Genomic DNA, 22,841 nt, shown 5'->3' on the forward strand with positions numbered 1-22,841 from the left:
GTTCTCCTCCCTCTCTCCCGGGGTGAGTCGCTCACAGTCAGAGGTTAACATCCTCAAGTAAAACTAGAGTAGGAATGAGGGCCGAGCTATCGTCGACGATAAGATCAGGAGAGCGACGGAGACGGTGATGAAGGGGTAGGAGGGGGACAGGATCAGACGAGGGGGAACAAGACTGGAGTCTTCCTCTGTATGACCTGTAGGGGGAGGGGGAGGCGGGGCGAGTGTCAAAGCCAGGACGAGGCCGGGACTACGTCAGCAGTAAAAGTGGATCTTTTGTGGTCTCCAGGCCTGGCGACACCTGCACGGGTCATCTCGTGGTCTGAGTTCACTGGGTCACCCAACTCAGAGACACTAAGGAGGCCCGACACAAGGAACAGTATGATTTGAGGTGGACCCCGTGACTGACACAAACAAAATAGTAAACAATGACAACATTGGACAACATTCCACCTTTCATCAAACATTCTTAACTATTTTCTCTTACCTTTCCAGCAACCTCCCTCGCAGGTAATTAGTATCCGTACTTGAATCATAGATAATGCGACTTGCATCAAACTGACTTATATCCTGGCCTGGGGCCAGCTGTCCTTGGAAATGTTGCTGCTGCTGGCGACTGGGGGAAACTCCCCGGTGGAGAACTGGTCCTTCGTTCGTGGAGGCTCTGGAGCCGGCCTCGGGACCCCGACTGGAGGAGGACGACCCTCCCTGTCGGGCCGATGTGGTCCTCAGTTCCTTCATCCCCCTGCTGGTGGCCGGGGCAGCGCTGGTTGTCGCAATGGTAACAGTGGGCAAGGGTTTGGGGACGAGCACCTCCACTGACATGAGGTTGGCGAGACTTGACGACGACCGAGGGGCAGGTCGCACCACGGCTACAGCTTTGGAGGCGATGATGGTGACGAGCTTGGGCGGCGCTGGGCCCCGTGACCAACCACCACCACTGATCTTCCTGTTTCAGACACCAGGGCAAATTCAAATTTTAACAGTTTCCGCTCAGCGCTGAACCCTTGCTACACACAACTGAAGACCTTACTCGGCACATTTGAACAAATATTTACAAATAAATCTCTTTGAAGCAGGCGTCTCTTCTTCTGTCATCCGCTGAAGAAAATATCCAGGGTTGGGTGTCACAACATGTCTTGTTCTCTCTTCTCTCTATCCCCACATTGCGCGGTGTGTGCACTACCCACAGTGAAGGCTCTACGCGTGTCCTGCCCTCCCCAACCCTCGTCTGGTGTGTGCAGGGGAAACGTGGAGTAACTCGACCCCCGGCCCCTTGTCAGCTGTGCTGGCCCAGCTGTGTGACTAAGCGAGTCAGAGGGGAGAGATAGGGTGGCTGTGCGTGCGGCGGTGTCGCTACAGCCTCGCCACGACCCTCGGCCCTGCGTGCGTGCGTGCGTGTGCCCACTACACTCCGTGCGTCTGTAACGCGTGGCTGCAGGCCCCGGATGTTGGCTGTCCTGTCCTGTCTGTCCTTTGCTCGCTCAACTTCGCAACTTCACAGGCGGTGATGCATCAAAAGCTGCGCACACTTGTCTGTCACGTGCACAAATCCTCCTCAGCACCTTTTTCTCAAATGTCACCTCGGGTAATTTGAACCCTGCGACACAACTGTCACCCTGGACTAGCGGACTGCGTGTGGGTCCGGTGCTGGGGGATGTGCAAGGAGAGCTCAGATTTTGCACCCTTTCAATTAAACTTCCTGAGTTGCTGGTGAGAAGGAGGCTGGAGCCCAGTGCACGCAATCAATGCCACGCGCAGCTCGCAAGTGGGTCAAAGGCCGCGCGGTCTCGTCGCTCGCTTTTTTCGGCGTTACCCTGGGCGACCGACAGCTTTGTCCTCGTGGACGGCAGTGCCCTGCAAACAGCACAGAGAGAAAGATTGGGGACATGCCACTACAGTAAAGCAGGCTGTCAAGACACACTAATCACTGATTCATCCCGACATAAGTCCAGGAGAATGATAATAAACATTTGTTTATTGTTATGTGTCAATAAAATAAATATTAAATTATTCATGGCTACAAGTCTTGGCACCGGTCGAAGAAAGGATTACAAACAAGTATTTATTTACACAGTAGAACTTTAGAACTTCTCCCTTATGATGCTTGCTGGTCATGAAACTATGAAAGCAGGGATGTCACTTTAATATTCAGATTGAAATTACTTCCACAGCACGCGGCAATTCACTGACCTATATATTTATACTTTCCTGATATGTGTGACCTACATTTGACAGATGGGAAATATACATGTTTAATGTGAGAAATTATTATTGACTACTATAATGAGAGTCATGACCTGTAGAGAGTATAGAATAGTGATAAACATGTCGCAGACGAGGATAGGAATTACGCAGGACACACAAAAAGTTTTTTTTTTTAAATGGCGGGATTGAGGGAAATGGGAGGGGCAGCTCAGTGGGGACCGCACTCCCTTCCGGTACGAGACACCCCGTGAGCCACCGCGCTCACCCAGTCACAGTTGACGCAGGCTCCGATGGGAGGGCAACACCGCTTGTCTCCCTTCATTTCCCTCCCTCATCCCTGCCAAAAAAAAAAGTGTAGCCGATCGGGAGAGGGTCAGGTCAGAGTAGGTCTGGCCAAGTCTGAAGACTTCCGCTTATCGAGGAAACCGAGGTCAGACAGAGTCACAGAGTTATCGCCACTGACTTCGGAGGTTACCTGAAGTCGGTGGTTGAATGTCAGAAAGAGATTGTCAAGCTTAGTTTATTCTAGACATGTTTATTTTGGGAGTTAATAAAGCTCTCGTCAAACGTATGACTGCCTGACTCTAGCCCACAACAAGTCTCATTCCCATTACACACCAACACCATACATCATCAGGTGATGAACAAGAACTCTGAAAGTTCTAGTTAACGAGTCCAACATCAGGCGACCACCATGCACAGTGTTTGCACCTCGTGGGTCATCCGAGTACAGGTGCAAAATTACCCAGAAGGTGGGGTTACATTTGTTGTAACATACGGTAACCTTTTACACGCCTCGCTTTAATGGCTCTGCCACCCTGGGTGTCGAGAATGGAGACAGACAAATATCCAGTATCAATGTGCGTCTGCAAAATGTTTCAATCAGGTGTCGAGGTGCATTAGGCAGGATTAACCTTCGTTTTCCCAAGTGACCTCAATTAAGTGTTCTCTCCTAATAGGATGAAAACAACCACAGAAAGAACAAAAACAAGTCTGGCTGTTACAGAAAGACTGCCAAGTAAAGTATGTTATTTAATTAGGTACAACGGACCGTGGATAAACGACTGCCAACAACCTACTTTACCTCCTCGCTCCACGCCCGTCAAAGTCCCCTCACCTTACCCCAACCCCTGGAGCGATAGAAAGACAGCAGGGGTCGCCGAGTTCACGTAGGGGTCAGCAGTGACAGACTCACTGCCTTTGCTCCCGGGGGACACACCATGCTGACCACTGGACATGGCAGTGGAGACAGACCCACCTCTGTCTTGGCTGAAGTCACACACACACCATGCTGACCACTGGACATGACAGTGGAGACAGACATACCTCTGTCTGGACAGTTGAGGACTGGACATGACGTCACACACACCATCGCGCATCCAGGTGCGTCCTCCACACCTCCCGTGTATGTGTATGGGGTGGATCACCTCCGCTATGATTTGCTTGTACCTTGTCCTACCAACTCCACACACACACACAAACAGTGTGAACAAGAAAGGGAGCATATCATCTGAAGACAAACCCTCATCTGGACATTAACATCTCAGTAACCTTTGACCTATGCGGTGTGATCAGCATATTACACGCGCGCACCCACACACACAACAGAAAGGACAAGGTGTCGTCAGCTGAGGACACGCCCTTTTCATGCCACAAAATATAAACAAAAATAAGGACATGCAGGGCAATCAAACTATTTGCCGATATGTGTGAGGAAATAATAACCTCCTCATATATATATATAAACATCACACACACACACAGATGATGAAGTTCACACAAAGCCCAGCCATGCGTGAAGGCAGCAGATGAGTCGCCAGATGGTCAACAGTCTACTTGCTTAGGTTTTTGGTGAAATTGTTACCACAGCAACAGGCCTGTTCATTATTAGTTTGTACTCTGCGTCTGGCAGCATAAGATAGATAAATCATAAGATAGTGAAAAAAAACTTTTTTTTTTACATCGCAATGGGTACCCTACCTAGAGACCCTGCTGTAAATTAATGTTGGCGATCAGACGTTTTTTCTTTCCTCCTCTGTTTTCTTTTTCTTTTTCTTTGCCTAGTCTTATTCCTCTTGCAGTCCACACGTTTAATATACTGCTGTACGAGTGACACCAACAGGTTCAAGACTGGGTTCAACTATTGATACATTCACCATGCAGTAACCACAAAACAAAACAAAACCCCACACTGATAATCCTGACACTGTTCTGTTTGGTCGTGATTCCGCTCTACTGCTGTATTACAAACATAATGTACATACACATAATGCACATACACGACAGAACACTGGTGTAACATCACAAGAAACTAATGCACGACTGAAAACTGTTCATCCTTATCTTGCCCTTGTCTTTATCTTGTATTAACACTTGAACTATTTCCGTAACCGAGCACACCAGTCGAGTGTAATTACTCAGTGGGGTGTTACTAAAGTTAATCATCATCATTGTGACATCACAAAGGGTCCTGTAACTTCTCCCATGTCACAGTAACGGATAACATTTTAAAACTACTCGATCTTTGGGTTTGTTTCGGTTCTGGATTCCGGCAACATCAGGATGCATTTGGTCTTTCATATCATTGCACACAGACTTTGCTGTGTTTAATATTCACAGAATGAAACACCTGCATGACCTTTCAGCATTTACTAGATCGTGGCGGCACTTACGTGGCTCTGGTCGAAGCTGGCAAATAATTTCCTTAACTCACCTGAAACACCTGTACAGCTCAATCACTTTCATCTCAGTTGCCCAAAATAGTTGCTGCTGGATTCCCCGTCACCCTCAGCATCCTCGCCTGGCTGATAACACACTACTTAAGGAGTTATCAGTCATCCTCCATGCCACACGCTGCGAGGTGCTCCTCCATAAAGACATCCATCCTGAGCTATATCGGACTGAAGTCGGGTTCATTTCGAGACACTTTAGTCGGGTGGAAAGTGAACAAGAGTCTGCATGATTGATTCTGCATCCTATGGCAGTAACCACTGGCTACCATGCTGATTAGATACAGTCCGTGGGTGAACACGCACGCATGCGCACAAAGTCCAGTCGCACTCATACCCATATTTTGTCCGCCACCACAACGTTTAGGGTGTAAGTACGGGTAGGTAAGACTTTAAAAAAAAAAAACCAGAAACGGGTGCGTGTCGCTCGTTGTTGCTCCGTGAAGCTTGGCTCATGCTAGGGGGCCACTCACAAAGCCACCCGATTATCAAAGCTATTCCACCCGATCATCATTCGCGGTGAGGGTAGAAGTAACTAGGAGATAAATGGTTTAATCGTGTCAACAGATAAAACATTCTTTGCAAACTGTCCGATGTGTAGGTCACGATCAGTTGACATGCACCGTGTGAGACCGGGTTAAAGGTCTTCCTTCATTTTCCGAGTGTACACCGTGTAGGTGCAGGGATTCAGAGCTGCGTGAGAGGCTCGCCCACAACGCACGCGTGACCTCCACTCCTTCACGCACCTCCCCCTACCTCCCCCGCGCGAGCTCAGCCACCTGTAGCTCTTGCCTACCTGTCGACATTGAGACAGGGTGTGTTTGTTGTCAAATCGGTGCATGGGTTTTCCCTCCCCCTCCCCCTCATCCCTAAACACCCCAAGGTACCTTGTGGCGAGCGACATCCAGGTACGAGCACACCTGCCATCCAACCGGCTAGTCCTGCCACCAGGGGGCGCGCACGCTGACAAACCCATGATTGCGCGTCACAGGTGAGCTAGCAGTTTGACACGCGCTTTATCTCCTCCCACCCCCCAAAAAAAAACCAACCACACACACGAGAATATTTTCTGAGACAACGTGGGGTACGTGTACATCAAGGGTGGTAGGGCAGAGCGGGGTACCTCACTGGCGGGCAATCAGCTACACGTCATCAATCCGACACAAAAAACGAGGAACACCTGTTGAATGTACGATGCACGCAGTGCATGATGGATGGATCGATGATGTGGCGGGTGCACAGACAAATGGATGATGACAGATGGATGAATGATGAGTGGAGACAGTTGCAGGGCGTCGGCCTTTAAAGACTATCAGTAACAGGACTCAGAAGAAAAATAAACTTGGACAAAACATTGACCAGATTCAAACCTGTTTTTTGCTTACACTTATTTGACGCATGTTATTTTGTTAGTAATAAAATTATCGACATTTACCGGCATCTTTCTGTAATTTTGTAATGAGGACTATCAGTTGTCAAAACATCTTGATATCGCTTTATCAATGCCTCTCTAGCAGTTGAGCAATGTTTGTTTGAAACAGTTATCCTTTTATGGGTTGACAGTAAGTACACACTGACCAATATCATATTGGGGTTTTGAAGTTCAATGAATGACTCCATATCAGAGCAAAGATAAAGTTCGGGTTTCTCAGAAAGTTATCTATTGCAGTGTCTCTATATATCTGCCGACTTCGCTCCGTCCACACCCCTTTGGCATACAAGCCTGATCTGACACACAGGGTCAGCAAAATAAACAAGTTATCATCATCAACAGGATTTTTTATCTGGTGTTTTATGGTTTGAATCACTACCTGCAGTCAGACTCGTTTAAAACTGTATTAGTTTCCTGATGTGGATGACCAGGTATGCAGGGTACATACTGGGCCCACTGTCATTTCCTCCTTTTTTCCCCACCTCACCTGCCCACCTACACAAAAATAGAGATGTACCGGGGCGCAGCTATAAAGAAAGGCTTGTGCTTGAAGTGAAGGACTATCTCAGCAATCGCATACCTAGACAGCAATCACATACTTTGACAACAATCACATACCTTGACAGCAATCACATGCCTCTTTGATGATTTGAAGGAAGTCAGCCAAGTTTTACGCCCCAGAGACTAGAATAATATTTATCAAATTTCTAAGTGAAGGGCTCTTCGCTCAAAGCACCTGCCATCACCTGGCACAGTGAACTTCAATAACTGGTTTACACACCTAAATCACACCTGTACGTTAATGCAGTGTTTTTATGTGCATTCTTCCTGTCCTCGTTACAAAAAGGTATCTTTGCTGTGCGAACAGTAAGTTAAATTTTCAACACTGTTTATTTTTCAGAATACTGAGAAAGAAAGAGAGAGAAAAACGAACAGGAAAGACAAAGAGACAAGACATCAAAGAATTGCTCTTACCCCTAACTTTTCATAGCCCCATAAACCTGTTCATCTGCGCGCCCAAGAAGAAATTATTTTGTCACATGTCTGTGCCAGTGCAATGTGACATGATTGCAGGGATCTCCTATAATTTAATTTGAAAGATTTTGTGTAAAAGACACCTGGGTCCACACGTGAAAATGGTTATTTACATATGACAGGATTTGAGGAGCTCATCCTTTTCTATTTCTCTAAAGTCTAAACCATCTGTTGTCAATAAATGGCATCCATAGTTTAAAGTATGTTATGTGACAATAACATTTGTTTATTGTTGACTATCGAGTGATAATAGTGAAGAAGAAGGAAAAAAAGATGTATGGTTAGCCTTATGGTTAGCCTTTTTTAACAAAAGTTAAAATCCATAACCTCCAGTTTGAATCAAACTGTTTATACACACGAAAACTTTTTGACTACCACTTCCCACAACAGAGACAGGACAGGGGGTAGTAATTGGATTGAAAGTGGAAGAACTCCACCCTGCAACTCCCTCCTCCTACTCCAACTCTAGTTCTACTCACACAAACTCTAATGTCTAATCACCCGAACTTTCCGATCACTTTTTCAGAAAGTAGCTACCTGTCTGTAGTGGTGGGTGGAGGGCAAGGCTGACTGGCTGTGTCATGGCTGTACCAAACCAAACAAAAATGTTCTTTGCAACATTCAAGCCCTGCTGTATGTACACCACGGACTTCAACAACAAGCAAAACGACGGCGGCTACTGTTGTATCGATCTCACCTGAAGGCCTGGCAGCAGACATGACACGAGTGTAACGGACAGCTAAAGGGACTCGACCTTGCTGTATCAAACCTGTTGTACTCACCTGTATTCTACCTTCTCACGCTCGACAAGCCTCGTCCTCACAATCTCAGTTCATTTCTCTCCAGTCGCCCTCCACACTTTTACTGTCCGTGTTTGTTGTCCTCCCAGTGTGCTTCACACAGTCGTCTTTGTCTCCGCTACCTTGGTCCGCGACAGGTAAAAATATCCCTTATGCTCAGCTCGACCATCCAGGTAGGTAAGCGTATTCCTGCACGACTCGCATACCTGGCGCGGCCAGCTGTCGTCTGTCGCACGTCACCTCGCACACAGGTAGAGGTGGATGGGGCCAAGACGGTGCGAGTGGCTAAAATTAGCTCGCGGGGTCGATGCAGTTACTGGCGGAGTCGTGCGAGGCGACAGTGGATCCACCCGTTTACCGCCGAACCACGTGCTCCGAACTGTAACGAGGCTATTTTTTGTCGCACTCGGTTCCGCCCACATGTCCATTTATGGGAACGTCACGGATTTCTTCTCATTCAGTGACTGAAGATTTTTTTGGTTTTGTTTGCTTTTATTTGTTAAAACACGATCCATCTGGTCAGTTCTGCTATTTGTAAGTCCCTATCTGTTCAAGAGTTTTTTTTAATCGTCTCTAATAAATTTCTTTCGAATCGTGTCATCTCGCTCATACCATAGACCCGCCTTTCTTGCCATATAAGGCAATTTCCGTAGTCTTATCCTTATAAGTAAATTCTCGGGTGTCTAGTCATACATGTTTGTAAGCAATCCATAAAATCACGATCACCTGGACAAGCTGCTGAAGCCCACCCGTCTTGAAATTTCATATAGTACCTAGAAGAAACCCTATCCCTATAGACTTCTCAGATGTTCGGAGCTGCCAGCTTCTGCACCCCGAAACTTAAGTCCAACCTGTATTACAATCTTTTGTTGAAAAGTGATACACGCGTAAATGAGAAAGATGCGCGTTCTTATTCTAGTCTGACAATAATTTTGCATTTGTCTATAAAAGAGACATGCTCGCTATATTTAAGGTAAAATTTTATTTTGAGATCCGTGCCACTACAGCTTGATTGCCTTTTGGGTGATGATGAATTATAAACTGATGTTTCGCTGTTTGAGAACGTGTCAGCGTGGAACCCTTTAACAAGATGAAAGGTTGAAAAGCAGGTCCGATGTTATTTGGACTAAGCACTGGTGGCCGTCCTTAAAGACAACAAACAATAATTACTGACACATGAAAACAAAGGCAGCAGAGGGACCTTCGTGTCTCCATTTCCATCTCGCCTCCTCTCTTCGTCATCAATGGCGCCATTCGCTACTGAGTGTGCGCACTGGAGCACCCAATGAGCTCGGCCAGTACAGGTGACAGGAAGTCGTCATTCAGGAAGTCCTGTCCGACACAAACTTCCGGAGACCCACGTGACCCGCACACGAGCGGCCATGATAACAAGCGTATGACGTCACTGTGACGCACTGGACCGTTAGTAAGCTAGCAAAAGGGAAGTGAGACAGCACTACACTAACGTGCAGCTGGTTAGTCAGGAGTGGGAAAGTAGGATTTACTCTTTAGCTTTAGTGCAAACACTGTTCATGTTTCTCTTCCCATGTCCAACCCACGTCACCATCAACTCACACCCGTAACCAACCAACTTCCTGTCACAGAAGTAGTCTTGGATTGGCGCTTGTAAACGTCTGACATCAACACCGCCTTCTGACACTGCGATACGAGTGTACCGACAGAAGGAATTACAATCAGGAAATACGGAAATCGTCCTTACTTCATGAAACCACAAATTGTTTAGTAATGATGGATACGTGGCTGAGCACAAACATCGCTTGTTTCCGAAAACAAGTTTGTCCGAAAAGCTGCTTCCAGAGCAAACTTCGAAACTGTTTGTCTTTTTTAACAACTCTGATTTGACAGACACGTTTACAAAGACGGATATTTATACTTTGTGCGACCTCGCCTTTACAGAGTATTGCATTCTTCTCACTGTCACAGACCGAGTCTATGCAAGCACTCACTTCACCTTGACCCTTGAGGTCACTTGTCATTGCGTCAAAGGTGACGTACTGTCACAACGTGTTACGTTTCAAGGTGGGGTCACGGGGGAGGTTCAACAGGTGCTACAACTCTCGAGCACATCAAAGCAATATTATGGTGTCATCGTGTTGCAGGATCGTATAGTGAGCGAGGTTACATTTAAAGGTCTACCACAGTGCAAAATATTTTTTTTTCCTATTGACTGGGAGAGCTCAGTACAAGATGTTATTTCTTCAGATATGACTGAATGACATTCATCATTCTCGAGATGACACAGACACAGAGTCAGGACTGTGCATGGATGTGTTTAGACATTTTGTTTGAATGGTGAAATTTGCAAGCATGTATTAATAGCACTATACCATGAACTCTACACAATGATTAAAAAAACATTGCACCCTACTAGACCTTTAACATCACAGACAGTAACAGGTAACATCAGGTGGGGGAAAATTACAAAATCGAAAGCAGGGACACAATGACTGCTGTTTTATTACTGCTGTTAGACTGTTGTATAATAGCTACCAGGGACTTTTCGCTGTATCACAGGTACACATGTTGTATACTGCTGCTTGTGACCAAGGCTTTGAAGTCTCTGTATTTACAATCATGTAACACATGAGTTCACCAAAACACACCTGAACTCATTTTGATTGGTCAGAAGTAACGAAGGGGAGGAGAGCAGTGTCAGCGGACTCCGTGACGTCAGCAATGCCGGAAATAATGGACGACATGCGCAGTGGTTGATGGCCAAACGTAGTAAAATTTCCAGATAACTTATCCAACTGTTTCACTCTGTAATTTTTTCATTAAAGTAGTATTCCTAATTATTGAAAAAAACATGTGAGCCGGATGTCTTATTAATCACCTGACTGACGTCAACAGAATCCGTTAAAAGCAGTTTGAAGATTTTCTTTTATTAGTAGTGTTACTGGTCGTCAGCAATGTCCTGATTATTTAAACTTTCCGGAATGTCTAAACTAAAATAATTGCAATTACATGAAGAGTGTAGTGCTGATACACTCACAACAACAAATATCTAAATAAAAATAAATCAGCGAAACGACTACTACAGCACAGTCCTGTGTGTATCTTGTTATCACCTGTGTGTGGACTGGACTGTCGTCTGCTTGGCTGTAACAACCGGTATGATGACTTTCTCCATAAAACGGAGTCCGTCGAGATACGTGTCGGTTGACAGGGAAGTGTCCTGTTGTTTTATGATGCATTTTAGCCTTTGAAGAATTGAACATTTGAAACGATTGTCAAGGCGAACGATACAATGAAAAAAAGACATTTGTATGCGTACAGCGGCCGAAGGCAGCTTTAAAATCACTAAAGCAGCAGCAAGGTACAGTGTATATATGTCTCACTCCGACATCCGGTAAGGATCGAAATGTGCACAATTCTCGTGTTGGTATCGTGGTCTCTCCAACATGAAAACGATCACCGACATTTGAGGGTTACACGGAACAGGTTTTCTTCCGAGAAGGACGGAGAGAGACAAGTCATGAACGATTCTCTGCGGACGGGTGTAAACGAATGACAGAAGAACACATTAGGAGATGCGTTGTCATTGTTTACTTTGTACGACAACCTGCAATGACACACGCTCAGCCACCCGTTCACTCAAGAGAAACGGCCAACACAATTTAACGACAAAAGCTCTGTAAAAGCTGAGCGACTCTTATTTAACTCACAATAACACATTAATTAAATCTGCTCTAGGGTGTGCACAACGCTTATAGAAAGCTTGCAGAATAAAACTTTAACGGAATTAGCTGTACGATGGACCGGCATCATAGGCGAGATTGGCACAGGGGAGATAACACTAGGCAAAGACTGACTGGTGAGAGGACTTACCTTCCCCTGCTAGAAACAACATGGCCGACCTACACCTTCAATCAACAAGACTAGTCTGTGGTTGACAGGGTGAAAGGTCATCGAAGCGCTGAGCTAGCAGGAGTAATGAGGAACAAAATGCGAACACCTCCAGTATAGGTGAGCAAGGGTCAGCAATAACAAGAATGGAGTACTTGTAGGCGGAGCTATGCAAACACAGTGAGGACAGTATGACGTCACTCGACCTCTCCCGTCTGCTCGCTGTCGTCTGCTCGGCCTTCGTCGTCTGCTCACTCCCTAACCCCAATCTAACCCTAATCCCAAACCCTAAACCTACCCCCTAGTTTGATACGGTCTGTCGGTGGTGTGGTTATACAGTATAGCTGCAGGGGACAGGGATCACATTATCGACTGCCAACGAGGAAGCGAATGATTGACGATAGCCTCTATGTCAGGGGTGGGCAATTAATTTTCTCAAGGGGCCGCATGAGAAATTGAGATGGTTTTAGAGGGCCGGACTAATATAGCAGTGGCGTAGGAACCAGGGGGGCAGCGGGGGCAGCCGCCCCCCCAAGGAAAATACAGGGGGGGCAGGAATATCCTTTTGCCCCCCCCCCAATATTTGAGACGTAATTCCTCACAAAGAGCAAAGAACTGAAGAAAGGTAGGGGAACGTAGAGAGGAGACGGTCATCACCGTCACAAAAGCGGGCCCTGAGGCAAGTGGAGGCTCTAACACCTCAGACGATCAGATCGTGCGTGCGTGCAGTACCCCCCCCCCCATCCTTTTTTACGAAATGTGCGAGTGCGAACGCCGTTCACTGTCAGCAGGGAGTTTGCCCCCCCAACGCCGAACATCTTCCTATAATAGTTAACACAGTTTTACCCAATACTGCATATATAGTATATATACTGGCGGGCAGGCCAGCGGGCGGGCCGGTCAGAGACAGGAGGGGGCCGGATGCGGCCCGCGGGCCGGCCTTTGCCCAGGTCTGCTCTATGTTATAAATCAGTGCCATGTGCATGATGTGCACGTGATCTTCACCTCTGTGAACACGAAACTTGAGAACTGAACAGTGTGGTTGTAAGAGAGAGGTAGAGGTTGACAGAGAGAGACTTCGTCATTATGACAAGCGGGATGTTCCAGCATAGTATTAACAACTTATTAACATATAAGAATAGACATTTTCATTACCTGTAAATACCATTTACCAATGACCACCAGCTAACCCTGCCTAGGCACCCGAGATTGATGCATGGTCACGTGGAGTTTACACCCTCTATGCCGTCTATGGCTATGTGGACATCGCTCATCTCACAGATGCACAACCTTGTTTAATATTTTCATACTTACATATACACTACACCTGCATACATAATACCTTCAACCATTGCAGAACATGTAAATGTTTGAAGAAGGGAGCATGTGTATACGTGTGGAGGGGGGTGTTGATGGGTGTATGTTGTTGATAATGGGTTTGTTTACGAAGCTGTAACGTAAAGTTGTGGACACGGTAATGAAATTTGAATACGAAATCTTGAAAATTCCCTTGAGCAAATCATAAATGATTTTTAACCCCTCGGGAAAAACAATAAAAAAAAGAAGAGTAAATTAACTTAAGAAGGAAAGAAGAGGGTGGGAACAATTGTGATTCACATTTTGATGCGTTCTGTGTAAATCTTCAGTTTTACAACCAGAACAAATGTTCCAGGGGAGCTGTTTACGTTTCCATGACAACCTAAAGTCATCAAGGCCACCATCTCGTGTTTATAAAGGTGAAGAAGGCTTCCTGCTCTCCTCAGGTTAGAGAAACACTTGCCTACAATTTAATGACCAAGCAGCCAGGGCGCATGTCCATAAACCTTGCTTCATGCTTCTCCATCACTGCCACATTCATTCTCCCCTCCTTCCCGCCTTCCATCCCCTCCACCACGGTCCCCACTGACCCTCAGTCCTTTCCATGTCCACCTTCCCTCCCTCCAATGAGCCCGTTGAACTGTGGGATGCAGAGACGCCACGCGAACACACGCACGCCCACGTGCGATCGCACACCTGCACGAGACAGCAAAACTTGTCAGGTGTTTCCGCTGTTGAAGTCGCCGTTGGTGTCCATCCTTCGTTCACACTTCACGTGGTCGCCACGACGTGGTGGCTAGCCGAAACCACTTCCGCTTCGCTGAGCTTCAAGACCACAGAGTTCTATGATCTGAGTTCAGGACGGTCCCCTGGCCGCACGGGATGTGTCTTTGTTGAGGTGCCACCATATGGTAGGAGCCGGCGAGGACAAGGTGCGAGTATCACCACAGACAGCCAACAGCTGATGCACCATCCGGGGGTTGCAGTAACACCGGGGGTGAGCACACAACTTCAGCATCACTTGGTAAATTTTTGTTTTGTTTTTGTTTTTTGTTTTTTTGTTTGTTTTTCTCTCGAGCGAAGTATCAAGATTCCAAACATTTTAATGTTCCAGTGTAGCACTGTGACTCGAACCATCCATTAATGTCCAGTTTTGCGACTTCATTTGGCAAAGAGGCCGCATACAGACAAGTGTGTTTGTTGCTCATGTAGATGATGTAAGCGAGGGCACACATTCACTCCATTCTCCCTCCCCACATCGCTGTAAAGGTCTCGATTGAGCCCAGGGTCAGCAGCTATAAATCGGAAGAAAAGTTACCTCAGATACACAGTTGGACCAGATGAAGCATGAACCACAACCATATGGCACAGACAGGCGCAGAGTATGAGGGGCTACAAGAAACCTAAAGGAAACTGTACATTCGTAGCCCCAACATATCTACCTCCTTATTGGATGTACCTAAGGGTTCAAAATAACGCCGTCTAGGAGACCACTAGACATCCTGTCTATAGCCACACTATAGACTGGAAATAAAGCATCCAAAGACACTGCCACATGTATCCTTGGTCCGTAGCTACCTGATGGGAGTTACCTTAGACTTGTTGCTTATATCAATCCTACCTGTTGCTATCAGTTTAGACCCTTAACTGCGGAACTAGTCACGTGTTTAAAAAAAATGCCCCCAACCCTTCCCTTTCCCCACAAAAACCACTCGGACTTTCGGTTACCGAAACTATTATTCGAGTAACGGTTTTTGGGGGAAGATTTTGCTGGTTTAAAGCATGTCACTCTTTTAATTAAGAACAGGTGTATGTCAGTTGATGTATGTCAAACGCTGAAATTCGTTTGTTAATGTGAGTATTCTAGTTTCTGTTTAAAGATGTCATTAAATTTAAAGTAATTTTCTCTTACATGAAATGGGCCGCCCCAAAAGGATTATGGAGGCCGAACATATTTATCCGCTGTCTAATTATTATCAATAATCATTCCAGTCTGGAATCCAACAGCACTCATTGAAAATGTAAAATCATAACTACGGAATAATTTCCATGCGCATGCGTGTGGATTGGTGGACAGGGAAGGGTGGGGAAGGAGCGGACGAGGGAGCGATAAGCAGGAGGGGGGGGGGGGGCGGGATGGCGAGAGGAGAAAGAAGCAGGTGGGAGGGAAGGGGATGCTGTACATGTATGAGGCTGGCAGCGACAGGTTGGCGACAGCTTTATGGGATCACTGACATTAACTACTGTCGGATGTTGTTTTAACGGTTCGATTATGGTGATGGAGAGGAAGCCTATTGCTGTGTGAGGGCTGAGCTGGCAACAAACTTCAGGAGAAGAGAGAAGATTCCAGGTAAGGACATCAGTGGTGTCTTCAACCTCATCCCTCACACACACTCCTCCACAGAGAGATGACAAGACCGAGCGCATAATGCTCATATATTTATATATTCAAACATTCGGGAGCAATTTTGCACGCACAATAACAACAGCAGCAGCAGCAACGAATACGATCGATTGGGATAATAACAACTGTTTAATTAAAAAAGTGGTATAAGCAAAGCCTGTTTCTCGCCCTCTGGCTGAATAGAAGACGACGGTTCCCCAGCGCTCTGTTTGAGACAGCTTGTAACTGAAAAGCGGGGACAGGGTGGGGAGGGATTGTATTTTTCCCTGCTTGTGACCACGAGGGGTAAGGGAGCGAGGAAGATAAGACTGAAGAATGTACAACTTGCCGAAATCGCCAACCTTCTGCATTCACAACTCGCAAGACAAGATGAAGACTGAGGACAACGTGCACGAGACACCTGGGATTCCTCCAAACCAAGCTCCCCATCTTTCCACAGAATGTGACTAGACACACACACGCGCGCGCGTATATCGACAGCGGTGAAAAGGAAAGTTTTGTTTATTAGATCATGTAACGGCTCTGTATATGTGTACAAATGTATGCACGCATATGTAGTCAGGTTTGTACGATGTGTATTTAAATGCTAATAGTGTGGCTGTTTTTCTTCCACCCGTGTCTACCAGGCAGGAAGGTAGACTGAGATTTCGACAGTCATCCTTCACTTAACGAAGCAAGCACAGGTGTGGAGGTCTCACCTGCACAGGTGGGTTGCTGCCCCTGCTGACGATGGTGGCGGACAGCGGCCATGCGTACCGCTACGGAAACGTCTCGCACACCGCCCTCGTCCTCAGCCGCCCTCCGCCACTTGATGTATCCATGGCAACAGGAGACGCCAGTTCATACGATTACCTCAGGAAAGAAGGGGCCAAAGCTGCCCCTAGCAGCACTCTAAGATGGGGTGGGGCTGGCTTCCACTCAGCATCAGTCGCACCTTTCGTCGTTGAAAGACTGAAACTGCTGCTGGTGCTTCTGAAAAGTTCTGTGGTGAGTCTCGGTTGCTAGGCATCCGTTAGGTTGGCAGTTCCTTTTCACAAGATACAAACCTGCTTTCGAACATCACAGTTCTCACAGTTCCCATTAAACCTTATCGCTATGGTGTAAGGCCCCAGATTTTTCTCCTTAAGGAATATTTATTATTTCTAGTCAATAGCTTTAATGAAAACTAAGAATTTCAATCAAAAGTGTCATCAGTGTTTGACTATAGCACAACTATTTCAATTCAAAAGATCAATCCAGCAAGGTAACCGACTAAATTTTATCTACTTTTCTACTAATAACAATAATTTCTGAAGCACACAAAACTCGGACTAACCCCCTCCACGTACATCAGACACGCCGTGTTCGCCACATTCCACATTCTCACCGAGGTCAATCGGTCGTAGCTCGCAAGATTGAGGTTGAAGCAGTTGATGATGTTGTCCTCAGCACCGCCTAGTGTACATGGACAAGCACAAGTCCCTCAGTCTCGGGGCCCTTGTCCTGCAGACCTCACTGCTGGCACTGACCATCCGTTACTCGCGTGTCCAGCACGTGGGCGGCTCGCGGTATCTGTCTTCCACCGCCGTCGTCATGTCAGAGGCCATCAAGCTGCTGGCTAGTCTCTACATGTTCTTCGCAACTTCTAGAAGGTATCCACTTTGTGCTGTAACTATTACGGTGACTGGTCATAATAAGTATAACAATAAAGGAAAAATATGCGAGACATATAATATTCCATTTATTTAATTTTTTTGTGTATTGCTTCCCTGCAGAAGGTCGTCGGTGTTGATGTGGGAAGAGCTACTAGATGCGAGAGAAGCTGTAAAGGTGGCAATACCATCAGGAATCTATACCTTCCAGAACAATCTACAATTTATAGCAGTTTCTCACCTTGATGCCACTACATTTCAGGTAGGTTCAAACGAGGTCTGGAGCCTGTAATCAACAAAGGTGTGAAGGGACATGAAGTTGAGCCCTGTGTTGATCGACAGGTTTGAGGGGGGTTCAGCATCAGCCCATCAAATGGCAGTCGCCACTCTACGTGACATTTGAAGATTTTGTAAAGGCTTTTGACTCCGTAGACAGGGAAACCATCTGTAAGTTGATGCAGCACTACGGATTTCCACCAAAGTCCATTACCATCATCCAGCAGCTGTACTTCGAGAGGGGTTCAGCAAGATGTATTTTGAACGGGTCGTTAGTACATTAGACGCCATTTTGGTAGTCCAGCTCTCCACATTAGCTCGCAAGATGTGTTGATCGAATTTTGCTTTCAGTAAGCGACATTCATTCTACCTAATAGAGATCAGGATAGCGATTTAATTAGTGAATCGTTAGCTGCTCCATTCGGGGTACACTACAAAGATGCTGCATTGTGCGTTCTTGCCTGTAGAATACTCTTTAGTTTTGGTAAATATTGTACAAACCGAAATTCCCGTCTACACAGACAACTTGTTTATGGCATTCTAGTCGAGAGACGTTGACGTTACCTGAGAGTTACAACGAAAGCTCTTGGTGACATCTCAATGGCTTTCTGTCACTTGGTACAGGTGACATACCAGCTCAAGATCCTGACAACCGCCATCTTTTCCATCTTATTCCTCAGGCGTCTGCTGGATGCCACACACTGGCTGGCGCTGCTGCTGCTGACTGTGGGCGTCATCTTAGTGCAGGTATGTCACCACCATGCTATCACAGATGGCGATCCGGCAGGGCAGGCAGGACAGTTCCCCCTTTTAATACAAAGACGGTAGCAGGGACTCGAGTTCAGATCGTATTTAAAAACAACAACAAACCTGTTTACACGGCTAACCGTCAAGCGACGGAAGGGTGAGTACTCGGGTATTCCCCGCTTCCTCTCCATATTACGAAATCATGCATTGATGGAAAGAACTTTCCTGTAAAATAAACGAAGACCACATATTGAGCCCTGTATAAACAACAACGCAGGCAATTTTCTTTAGTCTGTGTGCTTTTTACACTGACCATAGCAAAATCTAAACCCACGAACACGCGAGCAAAGTTTTATAAATGTAAGTCTAATTATTCGAAAGAGGCACACGAGTTGAATGATGTTATTATTCACACAGCTTCCCCGAGATGATGTGAACTGCAGGCTGGAAGAGGGCATGAGATGCGATGTCAAGGACCTCGGTCACAGGGAGGGTATGTCTGCGACGGTGGGGCTTGTGGCGGTCTTTGCCATGTGTGTGAGCAGCGGCTTTGCTGGAGTTTACTTTGAGAAGATACTCAAGACCTCAGTGCAGTCCTTGTGGGCCAAAAATGTCCAGATGGGTGTGTGTTGCTCTCTACCGTCTCCTAATTGTTCTCCCTTCTATACCGAGCTCTACAGAGTTCGTGGCATGTATATGACAAAACAATGCCATAAAATCTGTTAATATGTTGTTGCCATAACACACATTATCATAGCATCTAAAAATATTGGACAGACCCTGTGTGCACTGAAAAAGAATTTGAAGCCAACGTGCAGCCATATTACTACCATGATGTCTATAACAGCCTGCACAAAACATTGACGTCCACCTCTTTAGTTTTGAAATCAAAGAACTAAAGAAGATTAGAAAAGACAAAAATGCAAACCGACAGTTTCTGAATCATAAATATGGCAGCTTTATGGCTTCAAGCAGAGCCAGCTAGTCTGCTAGTTTCAGATCAGTACAATATATCAAACATCCAAACAGTTGCATAAAAGACAATCGAGTAAAAAAAAATCTTTTCAAAATTCCTTTTATGTCTTCTGTTTTGAAAAGACTTTCAGTTACTGTACAACTTTATGACACACCACAAAATCAAAAACTCCTGATTAAAGTAATAATATTTATCTTGCAGCATTTTTCAGTGTTGTGCTTGGTGTTGCTGCCATATGGATCTTTGATTCTTCTACAGTCTCAGAAAACGGCCTTTTTCAAGGTTACAACATCATCACAGTTATCATCATACTTCAGCAGGTACTAAATGATTTCAAAAAGTTAATAGACATAAAAATTCCACTGTCAGTGAATGTTCACATTTTGTATCACTCTCATTGATGCAGAACTTTCAAGCTTTTCATCACATGCAGCATTTGTCCACAAGAGGCAAAATAGAACACACACACACACTAATACAGACATCAGTCACAGAATGAGGCTATTTCTTCTCTGCTGACCACCAAATAAAGACAGTGTTGATGTGTCTTAGGCTGCAGTAGGACTGATTGTGTCATTAGTGATCAAGTACGCAGACAACATCCTGAAAGGCTTTGCCTCATCAGTCTCCATCATTTTGACGATGATTATTTCTCATCTCTTCCTGCATGACCTTGTGATTACCAGGTGAGTGATTACTTGTTTCTGTGGTGGGCATATGAGCATACCTTTGCACACTGTGTAAAGTACACAATAATCTTAAAACCAACCTGAACGGTTTGTGTGTTTTTTCTTTTTCTTTATTTTTTTCTTTAAGATATCAGTAGATATAGGCGATATAAACCTAACCTTCAAATTTCAGATTCCAAAACCCATCCGTTAATTATCCACTTCGATCAATGTGCACCGTAACAGTGTACTACGTCATGCTAGTGCACCATTCACAAGGGTGCCAGCAGTCAACACAGATCTGTGTACTACATCACATTGGTACACCATTCCCATTGCCTGCAGTCAACACCAATCAGAGAGAGAATGAGCTGACAATCTGCATTTCTCGTGGTTCTGAAAAAATTGCTACTTTAGCATGAGAAATGCAGACTTTCAACGTCTAAATAACCCGAACTGTCGCTCTGATTGGTGTTGCCAGGTGGCAATGTTGTGAATGGGGTACTACCGTGACGTAGTCCACTGTTAGCGACGCTTGTTGATTGCTAGCGGATAATTAACTGACTGGTTTTGGACGCTGAAATTTACAGGTTAGATTTATATCGCCTATATCGACCAATACCTGCAAAACAAAAAAAAAGAAAAAAACAAAACACAAACCATTCAGGTTGGTCTTTAAAGCCATAGTTGAATAGTTGTATTTAAAATGGCTTCATTTCAAATAAAGCTGTCATTAATTTAATCTTGGATCTTATTCTGGATTAGCTTCTTCCATAAATACTTCAGTGACTGTTCATAGAAATTGAAAAGATACATGAAAGAAAACAAATATAATGAAAATAATTTCTTGCAGTTCTTTCTTGGTGGGAACAGCAACAGTAATATGCTCAGTGGTATTATACCATGTGGACAGAAAACATGCAAAGAGAAAATTGGCTACAGTCATATGACGCCACCTATCTATCAGGTACGTAAATTACTATTTCACGTGGACATCCTGAACCCACATGCTCAGCTGCACCAGATCCTTAGAACCAGAGGCGGTGGGAATTGGTGTTTTATGCCAAGCTGCCAACTATGGCTTTATCACAGCAAGGCAGCGAACCCTATAAACAGATGCCCCATGAAGACAAAGAACAGCGTGCCAAGACAACTCTCTTCCTGGAACATTGACTAGAAGTCCAGAAACACTTTTTCAGATAGTATTCTTTTGTGATTTGGTGGCTGGTACCAAAAAAACTCAAAAAAGATGATTATAACATTTTTCACATTAAAATGGATTGCGAGGGTTGCGAGTACTGAATACAGGAAAAAGTAAGGAAAAAATCAAATTTCCTTGCAGAATGTTGATCATGTGAGGCCGTTTAAAACAGCAGGCTTAGACCTGGTTACACTTACTCAAACACATTTACTGTACATATCTGTCAATAAAGGTATGATTGTTATATGTATAGACTTACACATGTGTATCTGTGTTTTAGTGCCTTGAAAACTATAAAAAAGGAGCTATCATTGCCATCAGAATTCATAAACCTTTTGTTAATAATTCGTCATTTTTGTGATTTTAATGTCCATGGGTACTCTCTCTATATAAATATAAACTTGGAGAAAACATGGTGAAAGTTTGTAGCTATACCCCCTTCATTAATCATGGAAAAGTGCTTAATGTACTTCATAATGAACAAATGCATAAAAGAGTCCTTTTGTGACCTATGGCATAACCCTGGAATAGTAAAAACAGAAAAGCATTTGTCTTCTTCAATTAACAGCTGCCTAAAATGGACTGCTGATACTTAAACAAATTTCCATCTATGATAAAAACACAGATGGTGATCTGTGCAGGCAAACAATATCCCAGAAGCCAAATGTACAAGCTTTTTTTTCATCAATTAGTAATGACAAATATTTAAAACACATAAAATGATTATGCTGCTGATTAAACATTGACTATCAGTCTTCCACATCATTATAAAGAATATTTAGGTTTACAACTTATGTTCTGGTATATTAACAGTTCAGAACATAACTCTAAAAACATTTTACAAATTATACCTTTAACAAAACTGAGAGTGTCACTGCATGCAAGTAGTCCATCAGTTGCATTGCTCTTCCACTGTTAATTAGTTAAACTTCTGGAACTGATGCAGTGTTGTCAAGAATGTACAATGGTTTGTTTAAAGTAAGTGTTGTTTTGTTTTGAGCAACAGATGAAGATATATCAAATGCTATCATTTAAGTGCTAGAAACAGCAGATTCTTGTTAAATTACAGATATAATGGTTTATTTAATTAAACTCTTATGTCAGATTTATGTTTTGGTCAACTGGCTTTAACTGGGTCAAACTGATTAAGTTTAGACTTCGGTGTTGAAGATGCTTCGACAATTCATTGTAGGTGTTAATATAAGTGGCTGGAGAGACATAGGGTCACAAGTCACAAGTCCAGATTGTATTTGATTGGAACATTTTGCTGTTGTGTTGGGAATACTGAGAGAGTACTTGTTAGAGTAATAAACAATAAACACAGGTATAAGGGAATCAACATTTCACAGTTGCTGTGTTCTCCATGTCTTCCATTTATCTTTGTCAGGTACAGATACACACATATGTAAATAAGCAACTAAAAAGAAGATGGTGGACACGTATTAGCTGACAAGAAATTAAGAAAGCACCACACAGAAGCAAGATGTAGGGGAGGGGCAAAAAACAAGAAAGTTATGTACATAAAGACAAAAAGGAAAGATAATGCAGACACA

At 44.7% G+C, this 22,841-nt stretch overlaps 2 protein-coding genes across 4 annotated transcripts in view; one reads left to right on the plus strand and one right to left on the minus strand.

Moving 5' to 3' along the window:
* LOC112573623 (serine/threonine-protein kinase PLK1-like) overlaps positions 1-3,577 on the minus strand; it is a 40,725-nt gene extending 37,148 nt beyond the window's left edge. The window contains 4 exon segments of the mRNA XM_025254157.1: positions 485-513; positions 561-946; positions 1,814-1,854; positions 3,401-3,577. Coding sequence (XP_025109942.1) covers positions 485-513; positions 561-946; positions 1,814-1,854; positions 3,401-3,577 — 633 coding nt within the window.
* Positions 3,578-14,025: 10,448 nt separating this feature from the next.
* Positions 14,026-22,623, plus strand: LOC112573848 (UDP-N-acetylglucosamine transporter-like). 3 transcript variants are annotated; one of them, XM_025254490.1, is made up of 9 exons: positions 14,026-14,409; positions 16,416-16,776; positions 17,218-17,420; positions 17,544-17,682; positions 18,321-18,443; positions 18,861-19,065; positions 19,621-19,739; positions 19,972-20,105; positions 20,941-22,623. In XM_025254490.1, exons 2-9 carry the CDS (start codon positions 16,519-16,521, stop codon positions 21,035-21,037), a joined length of 1,278 nt encoding a protein of 425 aa, XP_025110275.1. In that variant the 5' UTR covers positions 14,026-14,409; positions 16,416-16,518; the 3' UTR covers positions 21,038-22,623. The 3 variants fall into 3 exon arrangements, with proteins under 3 accessions (XP_025110275.1, XP_025110276.1, XP_025110277.1); XM_025254491.1 differs by having other exon boundaries at positions 14,026-14,382; XM_025254492.1 differs by having other exon boundaries at positions 14,027-14,409; positions 17,547-17,682.
* The last annotated feature ends 218 nt before the right edge of the window (positions 22,624-22,841 follow it).

The sequence above is a fragment of the Pomacea canaliculata genome, linkage group LG10, assembly GCF_003073045.1.
Source record: "Pomacea canaliculata isolate SZHN2017 linkage group LG10, ASM307304v1, whole genome shotgun sequence".
Taxonomy (NCBI): Eukaryota; Metazoa; Mollusca; class Gastropoda; order Architaenioglossa; family Ampullariidae; genus Pomacea; species Pomacea canaliculata.

What these genes read in the sequence shown, in the direction of transcription:
- LOC112573848 (XM_025254490.1), top strand. Translation starts at nt 16,519, where the DNA reads ATGGTGGCGGACAGCGGCCATGCGTACCGCTACGGAAACGTCTCGCAC. An exon ending in TGCTTCTGAAAAGTTCTGTG is followed by an intron (nt 16,777 to 17,217) that starts GTGAGTCTCGGT and finishes TGTTGTCCTCAG; the next exon opens with CACCGCCTAGTGTACATGGA. An exon ending in TTCTTCGCAACTTCTAGAAG is followed by an intron (nt 17,421 to 17,543) that starts GTATCCACTTTG and finishes GCTTCCCTGCAG; the next exon opens with AAGGTCGTCGGTGTTGATGT.